At 44.4% G+C, this 12,727-nt stretch overlaps 1 protein-coding gene across 1 annotated transcript in view; it reads right to left on the minus strand.

Annotated features, from left to right (window-relative positions):
* The window catches only part of IL12B (interleukin 12B), a 68,306-nt gene that overhangs the window by 24,747 nt on the left and 30,832 nt on the right, over positions 1-12,727 (minus strand). The window contains exons 3-4 of the mRNA XM_069199667.1: positions 5,712-5,987; positions 2,862-2,970 (exon numbers count right to left, since the gene is read on the minus strand). Coding sequence (XP_069055768.1) covers positions 2,862-2,970; positions 5,712-5,987 — 385 coding nt within the window. The remainder of the gene's footprint in view (positions 1-2,861; positions 2,971-5,711; positions 5,988-12,727) is intronic.

Genomic DNA, 12,727 nt, shown 5'->3' on the forward strand with positions numbered 1-12,727 from the left:
TTAGTCAATGAGAGATGTTTTTATTTTTTTGGAATTAAGCTAGTTGACCACCATTTGGAACTCTGGACTTTCATCTGGGAGGTTGTAACTCTGGAGCAGCCGATCAGTATTTATGCCAAAATTCTGAGCTGGACAAATGGGTCAGGAAGAAGGAGAAGAGAGGCTAAGGAGCATCGGTGGGAGAGAGCACTTGAGCGGTGAAGATTATGGATATGTTGGAAAGTCCTTTCCTATGCTACCCAGCCCTTTCACTCCGCCTCTGACCCTGTGCCATCTGCCCTGCCACTGCCCGCTCCTTATCCCCGCTCCCACCTTCTGCCTCACTGTCTTCCTCTACTGTTCTACTCTGTCACCCAAGCCAAAGCCCTCTGATCACTGTCCACCTCCTTTACTGTGCAGGGCTCCAACTCCTACAAACAAACGTAGGTGCAGAAGCACCCATATAAACCCTGATAAATCATGAACTATGTGATTACATGGGTGGAAGGATAGATGTGAGGTATTAGGAAGACAGCGCAGTCATCTGGAAAGGTGCGCAGTGTTAGAATGGGTGGTAAGCACTGAAACTGGAGAGAGAGGAGAAGGAGGACCACGAGGAAGATGACCAGGCAGAGTATGGTGTGTCTGGTGGATGGATGCAGCAGGTGCCAGGAGCTGTCTATGGGCAGGTGACAGGAGTCTGTAGCAGATTAGATTGCGGGTGTCCACTATGTCTCAATTGATTTGAAGAATAATGTAGTCATTGTAGCAATCGTCTCTTCACCATTGTTTTTAATGGGGTCTACTGGCATTTTGCAGTACCAGACAATACCGCTACGGTAATGCGCATCAGACATCACAGATCTCTGTACAGAGTAGATCAAAGTATGCATATGGGTTGACAATTATGCGTGTCACTTTCACGGTCCCTGCCAACTCTTTCCCATGATGCATCAATAACATCAAGTATATGTTACCTCTCATGTGTAATGCACTAAAAGCTGCAGGCATCTGTCAAGAGCTTACCTGTGCTGCAGTAGTCACTGCAGTTATCTGTAGCTCTCTCCTGTGCAGCAGTAACCACTGGCTCTCAGTACTACAGCAATTGCTGCTGGCAACTGTCAGCCTCACCTGTGCACGGCAAATACTGCTGGTGTCTGCCATATCTCACCAGTGCTGCAGCAATCACTGCCGGAGTCTGTCAGCTCTAAATCGTGCACCTGCAGCAATTGCTGCAGGATCTGTCAGCACTCCCCAGTGCTGCAGCAATCTCTGCCAGTATCTGCCAGTTCTAATCTGTGCTGTAGCAGTCTCCGCCGGTATCTTTCAGCTATCACCTCTGCCGCAGCAATCACTGCCAGTAACTGCCATCTCTCATCTATCCTGCAGCAATTACTGCCAGTAACTGCCATCTCTCACCTATCCTGCAGCAACCACTGCCAGTAACTGCCATCTCTCACCTTTCCTGCAGCAATCACTGCCAGTAACTGCCATCTCTCAGCTATCCTGCAGCAATTACTGCCAGTAACTGCCTTCTCTCACCTATCCTGCAGCAACCACTGCCAGTAACTGCCATCTCTCAGCTTTCCTGCAGCAATCACTGCCAGTAACTGCCATCTCTCAGCTATCCTGCAGCAATCACTGCCAGTAACGGCCATCTCTCAGCTATCCTGCAGCAATCTCTGCCAGTAACTGCCATCTCTCACCTATCCTGCAGCAATCACTGCCAGTAACTGCCATCTCTCAGCTATCCTGCAGCAATCACTGCCAGTAACTGCCATCTCTCAGCTATCCTGCAGCAATCACTGCCAGTAGCTGCCATCTCTCAGCTATCCTGCAGCAATCACTGCCAGTAGCTGCCATCTCTCATCTATCCTGCAGCAACCACTGCCAGTAACTGCCATCTCTCATCTTTCCCGCAGCAATCACTGCCAGTAGCTGCCATCTCTCACCTATCCTGCAGCAATCACTGCCAGTAACTGCCATCTCTCATCTATCCCGCAGCAATCACTGCCAGTAGCTGCCATCTCTCACCTATCCCGCAGCAATCACTGCCAGTAACTGCCATCTCTCACCTTTCCTGCAGCAATCACTGCCAGTAACTGCCATCTCTCATCTATCCTGCACCAATCACTGCCAGTAACTGCCATCTCTCAGCTATCCCGCAGCAATCACTGCCAGTAACTGCCATCTCTCATCTATCCTGCAGCAACCACTGCCAGTAACTGCCATCTCTCATCTTTCCCGCAGCAATCACTGCCAGTAGCTGCCATCTCTCATCTATCCTGCAGCAATCACTGCCAGTAACTGCCATCTCTCACCTTTCCTGCAGCAATCACTGCCAGTAACTGCCATCTCTCACCTATCCCGCAGCAATCACTGCCAGTAACTGCCATCTCTCAGCTATCCCGCAGCAATCACTGCCAGTAACTGCCATCTCTCACCTATCCCGCAGCAATCACTGCCAGTAACTGCCATCTCTCAGCTATCCTGCACCAATCACTGCCAGTAACTGCCATCTCTCACCTATCCTGCAGCAATCACTGCCAGTAACTGCCATCTCTCACCTTTCCTGCAGCAATCACTGCCAGTAACTGCCATCTCTCACCTTTCCTGCAGCAATCACTGCCAGTAACTGCCATCTCTCACCTTTCCTGCAGCAATCACTGCCGGTATCGCTTGGATCTCACCTGTGCTGTAGCAATCACGGACAGCTTTCACTTGTGCAGGAACGATCTCTGCCAGTAACTGCCATCTCTCACTAGTGTTGCAACACTCACTGCCAGTGTCTGTCAGCTCTCACCTGTGCTGCAGTAATTGCTGCTAGTGTGTGTCAGCTCTTACCTGTGCTGCAACAACCGCTGCCAGTGCCTGTATCTTACCCGTGTTGCGCCTCGAAGAAGAAGTGCGGCTCCCCTCGCCCTTTCAGCTGCCACGAGCAATAGAAGCTGCCATTGTAATTCTTGGCCTCACAGTCAATGAAATGTCCATCTGATGCATAAACAATAGAAAAAAAACAACGGGTGTGAGACATTTAAGCAGTATATGGAGAAGTGCACAGAAGCCAGTGTTTTCTAAAGAAGTGAGTGGGTTCTGTTCTGCACTACAGCACATGGGGTTGGAGAAGGGCTGCTTGCAGCAGTGACCACCAGACTGGGAGCCCAGTATAGAGGATTGGTCATTAAGCTGACGGAGAATTAAAATATATTATGTTTTTCATTAACACCGATGGTTCGCAAATAGTGTAAATGTATGTATTTAACATACTAATGTTGTCTGTTAGCATAAGTAGGCATCAAAAATAATTTAGTGGGCCTGAGCTGGTTCATTGAAAACGTGACTTTTAAAACTTACGCTGTGCAGTGTTCATGATGTCGTCGTACAGCGTTTTCCATTTAATGTATTAAATAAAGAAAATGTGCTTTGTTCTGCAGAGATGATTATTTTTGCTGAAACTATATGAGCTTACAGAGAAAATGTCCCTGCCTTTCTGGAGGAACACACATGTTTCAATGTTCAAGACTGATGTCTTCACTAGTAGTACGGTGCCCATTTTTAAGCAGCTATTGTATAATAATGCAATGTTATTTGCACTGCTATGTTGGTTAAAAGTCTTACTTGTCGAATAAGTTTGGGTGGGCTTTTCGAGTGAGCCTATTGTACATAATGAAACTTATAAAAGATGATTGAATTGTATTGTTTCACTTATAGGAGTCAACTCATGGTGCCACTTCGCACGATACCTAGGGCTTGAATTACTGCTGCCTAAATGTTATAACAGCCTTTGTATTTGAGATGGGTGTCAATCGTTTTTTCCCTTACTCACAGAGAGAGGCTCCATGTTAGACTGTTATTTGATTTCATACTTAGAGATTTTGAATGCTTTTACACATATCTTTGTAGGCATACTCCTTGTCAGGGTGCTCATTGATCTTACAATTAGAATGTTCTTGGAGATTGTTAACCTTAGGATATCATCCCATTGATCTGAATCAATTGCCTAACCATTTAAAGTTTGCCTTCAGTACCGATTCAGAATTTTAGTTAAACCTTTATGATTTGCACTTTGGAATCTTGTCCTATACGAATCTACTTACGTTGGTTTTCTGGGTTTAATTGTAATTTAGTATTTTATGTTTAGGGCTTTCATACTATGGGACGTACAAATAGCCCGATCCATCCAATTGGCCCTTTTAATGGTGCCGACATTGGTAACATCTACCAGCCTGCATGCTGGGTGACGTTCCTGAGGTTTCACTGTACGCCTCTTTAGGAGGTTGTCACCAGGCTGATAAAACAGCTCTAACCTTCTCCAACAATGTACATGGCCTCAAAGTATTAACGTAGCCTAAACTAACTAGTGTAGCGGTATTCAACCCTTTGACATCTGTGGACCACCACTGAGTCATTACTGGAACCCAGGGACTACCACTGAGTCATTACTGAAAGTGAAGGAACCCAGTCTATACAATTTCTATGAGTTGAACCTCAAACAATACACAAAAATACAGACAAAGTATACATCAAACAAATACCAAAATGATGAATATTGAATTTAATTCACAAACAGATAAAACAAAATTTAATTTTAATGGGTAGGTTGAAGCATTTCTAAATTTGATTTTTAACTCTAAAGAGGAAGGAATATGCTAGACTCTAAAATATCTCTGGCTTTTTTGCTCCTACTCCTTGCTCTTTTTCTCTTGGCATTTCAATTGAGGTTGCCCTTCGTCCATATACCAACATACTTTTCAGCCTTCAATTACAAATTGATTCACATTGGAGGATGTATTAAAATAATATATTTTTTTCATTTTGCTTCATTTTGTCTGCTTTATTCATCTGCTTATGTCAGTTAATTTTCTAAACAGTCGCAGACATCCTGAGGTGGTGTTGTAGACCCTTAGGGTTCCATGGACCACAGTTTATAAACCACTGATCTAATGATCATGAAGGAAGCTTGCACACTGTATTCATGGAATGGAGCCGAAGTTTTCACCTTCTTACTTTTCAATTATCATATTGACCCTTTTGCCTTAAGCATTAGACTCCCAACCCCTTGAACTCATCCTGCTTACATCCACTGATGGTTACTTCCTTGACAGTTGATCTACTGTGCCACCGGTTTGTTAAGGCCTTCCTCTTTCTTTGCTGTTGACTCCATCTTCTATTCTAAACCTCATGTACAGATGCACATGCTTTGTTTGAGCCTTAAGATATGAAGAAGACGTGGGAGAAGAACAAGCCAACATGTAAAGAGTGCCTTTGTCTTCTTGGTTGATAAGGATTAGACTCTACCGCCTGCGGTATTTCTGGTTAGATTCGACCCTTTCTGCTGGATCAGGGTATTTCCAGCTTCAAGCGAGTCTTTTTCCTGGGAAAAAAGTGCCCCTATAGAACATCAGTGCCAGCCCCATTGTGGGGCAGGAGCCACTGCTGTACTAATGTACCAGGGGACATACATCATCCTATCTCTGATGTGGTGTAGGGTCTTTGGCAGAACGTATGCTCCCTGCTTTCTGATGTTTTGTTCCGATTTGAGCCACGTTGCCTGGGAGTGAACTGTGGTGAAAGAAGGCAAGTTTGTCTCACCATCAACTTCAATTTTCTGGTCTAGATTCAAAGATTCTACCCAAGAGTCCCTGTGTTAAGCTACTCCCAGAGTATTGGCGCATAACAAAGTTTGTGAGCAGTTGCTAGTGGTGTTTAATGATTGACAGATTAGGCAGTACCTCTCCACTCCTTCAAGATGCCACTGGCTTCTCCCAGCTGGTTTATTGGTTCATTTATGTACACAAAGGTATAGCCGACGGCTGGTCCATTGCCAACGTGACAGGTGTAGTTTCCAGCGTGAGGGAATTCTTTAATTGTGACGTGTAGCTTCTTGCCGTGCCCCACAATCTTTGGCCCGTTCCTCCACTTTACTTCTCTCACGGTGTCCTCTGCAGCAACGTCACAGACAAGTTCCACAGTCTCGTAGCCCTGCTTGCCCAGATCTACAACGTAAACTGGAATTGTGGAGGGAAAGGTCATAAGTAACAAGAAAGATGTTTTGTTATATATTTACACTTGTAGAGACTAACCCTACCTTGGCCGGACACTGCACCGAGCTCAAGCAAATGCAAAGAATGCAACCAGGGTTACCAAAACACAGGGTGGAAGGGACAGATTCGACTATGTGAATACAAAGTCCTAACATTGGCACAGTACTAATATTTCATGACTCAACATTTTGGCGGTTCCTTAGAATTAGATGTGGGCATGGAATTTCATGATTTATGTTATTTCTGAAGTTCACCTATTTTACACATACCATGTAAGATTCACAAAACAGATCATAAATCTACTCTTCAAGGTTTCCTCTTAAGTTTGGACAAGATTTATTTTTTTATTCACTAAGGCTTCCAGGACTATTTCTGAAACGCAGCGAATGCAAAAAAAACAAAAAAAACAGAACGTGGCCTCGATTATCTGTGCCTTGGTACTAGTGCAATATGTATCACATCCCATAAATAACAATGTCCTGGGGATGGTTGTTTAGTGGGTGTGATAAATCGTGGCTACTAGAGTTTTCCAACAATAATAGATGATAACATGCAGATTTTCTATGCTTATTACACCAAAATCCAGCTGTCTGGATATTTTCTGGGCCTTTTTCCTCAGTAAATACTTACAGGTTTGACCTGCCAATATTTACCTGTGGAAAGCTCTGGAGAGTTGGAAAGTTCCTACTCGCTCCTAATCGTGACACCCATGCAAATAGGGGCTTGCAGGGGAGTCTCAAATCAACACGGTACTTGTAGTCAAGGTCTATATGTATGCAAAATGTCAGAATGTCACATCTGTCCCGTTTCCAATAATATCACTTCCTGGCAAAGAAAGATAAGTTACATATTTCCTAAATATCTCATTCCTTCCTGATAGTGTGCTAATACTGTGTTAATACCCACTCCTGCTCTTTTGGTCTCTCTCTCTGTTGCACTGCAGGGTACCACTGAAGGTTTCTGTGCTGCACATAACTGGATCCACTTGTACATTGGGGAGTGACTGAACAATGCGAATTCAGGGTCTTGCTACGAATCCTACAAGACTCTCATCGCTATGAACCAGGAAAATAGTCTACAGTTCATAGTTTCATCTCTTTGAAGTACCTAACACCCTGCAAAACGTTGTATAAATAAATACATATTCTAACACTGTGCAAGTAACATGTTAATAACATACGAAGGATATGTGTACTTGATTTATGTAATCTAAATCAAAGCAATGGCACAGTGTATAAAGTTATCTTATGGTATGAAAATGTGTATGGTGCTCCTATCACCCAGGTGGGGTATCCTGGTGCCTAAGTGGGGGAAATTAGCCTGCCTGGGGCTAGTCCAAATGCTAGGTTTTCGGTTTCTAGTTAAGTTATAAGAGGGAGGTGGAAGATCTAATGTGGAATAGGAGGTGGTTCTAGGCTTTAGAAGCCAGTTATGAAAAGACACAACTTCCAGGCCAGTCTCTTCAGATGCAGGGAACTTGGATGTGCAGGTGATTGGCAGGGCAGATGGGTCTGTTAAGGGTGAGGAAGTTGGTTCAGATGTACAGGTGTGTAGGGCCTTGATTTAATAGGGTCAGTAGGTGAAGGTGTGAAAAGGGTATATTTGTGTATTGGGAGCTAGTGGAGGTCTCCAAGATGTTTGGATATGGGAGTGCTAAGTGGGAGTCTTGCTGTAGCGTTGTGAATTTGTGAATGACCTGGAGTCTTTTGGTGAGTTGAACAGTGATTTCCACACAAAGAGCATTTCCATAGTCCAGTTCCCTGGTAATCAGTGCTTCGAGTTATGGTTCTTCAGGTGTTTAGTGGAAGCCATTTAATAACCTTCTTCAGGAATTTGAGGGTGCAAAAGTAGATGGAGGCAGCCATGTTGCCCTGGTTAGAGATCAAGATTTGCTCGTCGATCATGATTCTTAGGTTTCCTGCTGTTTTTGATGAGCAGGGAAGTGGTGCAAGTTCTGATGGCCTCGAGGCGGAGGACCAGAAGGAAAGTATTTTCCAAACAAGTACCTCTTCCGCCTTGTCTGAGTTGAGTTTCAGGAAGTTGGATCTCATCCAGTTTGAGACTTTGGACATGCAGTTGGAAGACTTTTGTTGGTCAGTGGAGGTGTCATTGGTGAGGGAAAGGGTGAGTTGGGTATCGTCTGCTTGGGATATAATGCTGAGTTTGGGGGATCAGACAAAGCTGACATGCTTAGCCATGTAGATGTTGAAGCGCATAAGGCTGAGCGAGGAACCTTAATGGACTCCACAGGTCAGGTTGGAATTAGAGAACAAGTGCAGGTCTAGGCTTATGGATTGGGTGCATCCTTAGAGGGAGGAGATGATCCAGCAGAGGATGTCTCCCTGTATTCTGGTGTCATAGAAGCATTTGATGAGGATGGGTGGCAGAAGGTGTTAAAAGTGACCGGGAGGTCGAGTAGGATGAGTGCTGCTGTGTCTCCTTTGCCCAAGATTAGACAAATGGCATCAGAGTCAGCGATGAGGCTGACCTTGGTGATATAGTTCAGTCTGAATCATGATTGAGAGGGGTCCAGCAGGAGGCTGGGATTTGAGAAGCTCACTTGCTGATGATTTTTTGCAAGAATTTGGTCGGAAATGGGGGGAGGGAGATGGGTCTGTAGCTCAGCAATGATTTGTGTCCGATGAGGGTGTTTTCAGAGGAGTTAAGATAGTGGCATTATTCCATGAGTTAGGGAAGGTGCCAGTGTTAGGAAACTCATTAATTGTCATTGAAGATAACCTATGTTGGTAATGAAGTGCCGGCATAGGAGCTTGTAAGTGGAGAGCACTGTGCTCATAGGTGTTTCTTGAGTGTCCATCTTGTTCGGATGAAGGATAACGGTTGCTGAGAGGTCCGGTAGAGGTGTTGTATGTTGTATATTGTGGCAATTTTGCTGCTGAAATATTGGGAGAGCAGGGTGCACAATTTCTGTGATGGAGTGATGGTCGTCCACCTGGTGACGGAGGACTTAAATTCCTTCACAATTGTGAATATTTAATTTTTTTGTTGGAGCTGTTTTCAATTTGTTCAGTGATTTCAGTGTGCTTGGTGGTTCTAAGTTGTTTTGGTAGATCCGGCTAGCTACTTTGTACATGTCTGACAGTGTCAATGTGTGTGTTTCCAATAGTGTTCCAGCTGTCTGCAGAGGTGTTTGGAAAGTGGGAGGTCTTCCGGTACCAGCTTATCTGTGGCTTGTTCCATGCTGCTGGGCACAGAACTGACCAGTGGAAGGGTATCTGTTAAGGAGGCGATCCAGGTGTTAAAGTTTGAGGTGCAACGGGCAAGCTGCTGAAGACAGGGTCATAGTGCTATCTGATCATGTGGTTGCGTTTGCCTATCTTGTGGCAACTACAAAGAAAGGGATGCTAGCAAGTGACAAATTATGTGTAATAACATGCAATATATAAAATTCTCATATTTCGTAATGCACTTAAATGATACTGATGATGTGCTACCAACACACTAGTATTGTCGTTGTAGAGTTTCAGTGATTCAGGACTATATTATGTGGAAAAGGATAGTGCTATCAATATGTTATTGTTTATGTTAAAATAGGCTATTTTTAGGTCTGTTCTTCAGCTGTCTCTTCAGACTTTGTAGACTTTGGGTATTTTTGGGGCAGATGCGGTCCTGATGCGCAACTTTTCTTGCGTCGTCCCTGCCCCACCTAACGACACCATGGTTGCACTGTATTTACAGTATGGCGTACTATGGCGGTTGTTAGGAGAATAGCGGCAACATTTTTGATGCTATTGTGGCCCTTTGCTGCACTAGTGTCAGAAACTTTGACGTTAGAGCAGCAAAGCACAGGGAGGGCCATAGATTATTATGGGAGCGCCACTTTAGCGCCTGCCCTGAGCAGGCATTAAAAATTACGGAAAAAAAATGCAGTGAAATGTTGTAAATTTCACTGCACCATTTTTTCAGGCCTCCCTGCGTTGGAACACCCCCCTTGCATACATTATGCCTGGTGCAGGCATAATTTGGCAGAAGGGTTTACAAAGTGGCGCAAAGCAAGGATTGCGCTACTTTGTAAATGCAGCCTGGGAGAAAGGCCTCCTTATCACCACCTTATCGTAACAAAAAATGACACTAGGGTGGTGCACGGGGCTAGTATACCCCTTAGTTTTTTAATTTATACATAATATACACAGACAGTGGCTTTTGGCTAGTGGGCATCATTAATCATTGGCCCTTTAAACTGTTATTCACATTTTGCTTCTGTACAGTTGCTGCATACAGCATGGGGCCTTGGGTCAGCCCACTTTACTGATTCGCTCCTTTCACTTTGAGTGACACTATGCAGCCTGTGCACATTACTCACATTCGCCTATTAATAGCTCCTTTCTCTTAATTGATACAGCTAGTTCAAAGTGTGCTTTATTTAAGTTATTTTTTACATTAAGTTTAAATGCTTGCCATTTATTTTTTCTGCAATTTGGGTGCTCAGTTAGATAGTGCTTTTGTTTACACCTCCTTTTAAAGCTGCTGGAATAACGTAACTGAGAGACAATGTGACTTTATAGCTGCCTACAATTTGAGTGTTTGATTTGGGGTGTTATTTGCTTCTGTGTGTTCTTCACAAGCAATATTAATACAATGCATGGCACAACTGAAATGCTTTTTATTTTAAAAATCCCTAGTAAAGTGGTCACCTAAGTGAATGTTTTTCATTTTTAAATTGTTATTGTGAGCATATGGCAGCCATGTGTAAGTGGCTGCATGCTTTTCTATACTTTATTTTGTGACATATGCTTGCATTACAAAAAACAAACTATTGCACCATTGAAGGTCAGAATAGTGGCTTTGCCAATGCTTCTTTTTATATGGTATTATGGATGGATTTTATATATCAGGGATGCACTAATATTTTCATTGCAGTGTTGTACAGGGTTACAGTACTGTTCTAAATTTATGTTAGCCAAGTGTTGATGTATATTGATGGAAATGATCTGGTGTTATTTTATTTAGGAGTGGCCTAATATATATATATATACAAATTTATATAATTTTATATCAAAACGAAACCCTTTCAGAGTTAGAGTAATGCATAAATTATGCAAAAGTGTAGAGAACTCTGGGTAGTTCCCACGTTTAGGTGGAGAGCAGCTCCAGTATAGAGCACCGTACAACACCAGCAACACACTAGATTTGCTCACCTCAGAGCATAGGATGAGCAAAAGCCTCCCTGACATGTGCTCATTCCAGGTTGACTTAGATGGAATTTAACCAATTCAAAGCTGTAATACTGTGCCTGGAGTTGTGAAAGGCTTCTGTCATTTACAGCTCGGCAAGGATAGCACTCTGCTAATCCTACGCTTAAAGACATTGCTGTATTCATGACAAAAAACTGTCATTTTCTAGCTCAGCATGGATGGCACTGTGCTAATCTTATGCTTAAAAACTTTGCTGGAAAAACAGACATTTGAGGCAAGGAAATCTAAAGTTGCTGGAGTTCTCACTTCTCTTTTGCATCTTTTGAAATATATATATATATTATATATATAGCGAGAGAGAGAGTGTGTGTGCTGAGAAGCTGGGAATGCATTAACCCCTTCGCAACGGTTACGTCCTTGTCTGCGGTGCTGAGGCGCCAAGGAAGTAATCATTACGTCCTTGGACCGGCTCATGGGGGAAATGCTAGTGCTCTCCCCATGAGCCTCGCCTCCACGCCCCCAGGGCAGGGATGGAAGGGGAATCGCTACCATTTCCACTCCCGACCCCCATGGCGCCTTATGACGTCAGCGCACGATCGCCCGCTGACCTCATCAGAGGCTGCTCCCACTGCGCTGGAAGCTCAGCTTCCAGCGTGGATCAGAGGAGAAATGCTCTAGCATTTCTTCTCCGATCACATGGAGGGGGTGAGAGAGGCATCAAAGGAAACAAAAGGACTTTCCTTTCCTTTGATACCTCTTTTAGCATTTCTGCTGCCCGATTGCGATGCGATCGGGCAGCAGCAATGCCCACTAGACACCAGGGAGTTTTTTTTATTGTTTATTTGTGCATAAGGGGAGCGGTCCCTTGGGCAAGGGCCACTCCCTAGGGAGGCAAATTATTTTTAGGCCTTTCAGCCATTTTGATGGTGTGGGAGCACAACCATGCCCATACTGGTTGGTAGCCTCCACCCCACTATTTTATTTTTCAATTCCCTAACATCTAGTAGGCTTCCTGCCTCCTAGGGGAGTGGATCAGGGGTAATTGCCCAATCTACCCACCGGTGGGCAGAACAACTTTGGCCCCATTTATTTGGGGTGGGGGTATGGCCGTACCCCCACCCTCTTTTTTTTGAAAAAAAAATCTTCCCTGGTCTCTGGTGGGCTTTCTGCCCCCTTTGGGGGCAGATGGGCCTTCCAAAAATAGGCCGATCTTCCCCCAAGGGTGGCAGTTATGGCCAATAGTAATGTGCCCTGCAGGGAGCGACCCTTGCCCAAGGGCTGCCCCCCCAAACAAAACACACACATACACACACCAATCCCTGGTGCCCAAGTGGCCGATAAAAAATCTGCCCCACTTGTCAGCCTAAACATTTATTTTTTCAAACTGCCCTTTTGGTCCCGCTTTGGTTCCCCCTGATTTTTGACATGTTTTGGGCTCTTCCCTGTCACAGGCCCTTGGCCCACCTACACAAGTGAGGTATCATTTTTACTGGGAGGCTGAGGGGAATGTTGGGTGGTAGGAAATTTGTGCCAGTGCGGTGATCCCAC

The sequence above is a fragment of the Pleurodeles waltl genome, chromosome 7 (assembly GCF_031143425.1).
Source record: "Pleurodeles waltl isolate 20211129_DDA chromosome 7, aPleWal1.hap1.20221129, whole genome shotgun sequence".
NCBI classification, from domain to species: Eukaryota; Metazoa; Chordata; class Amphibia; order Caudata; family Salamandridae; genus Pleurodeles; species Pleurodeles waltl.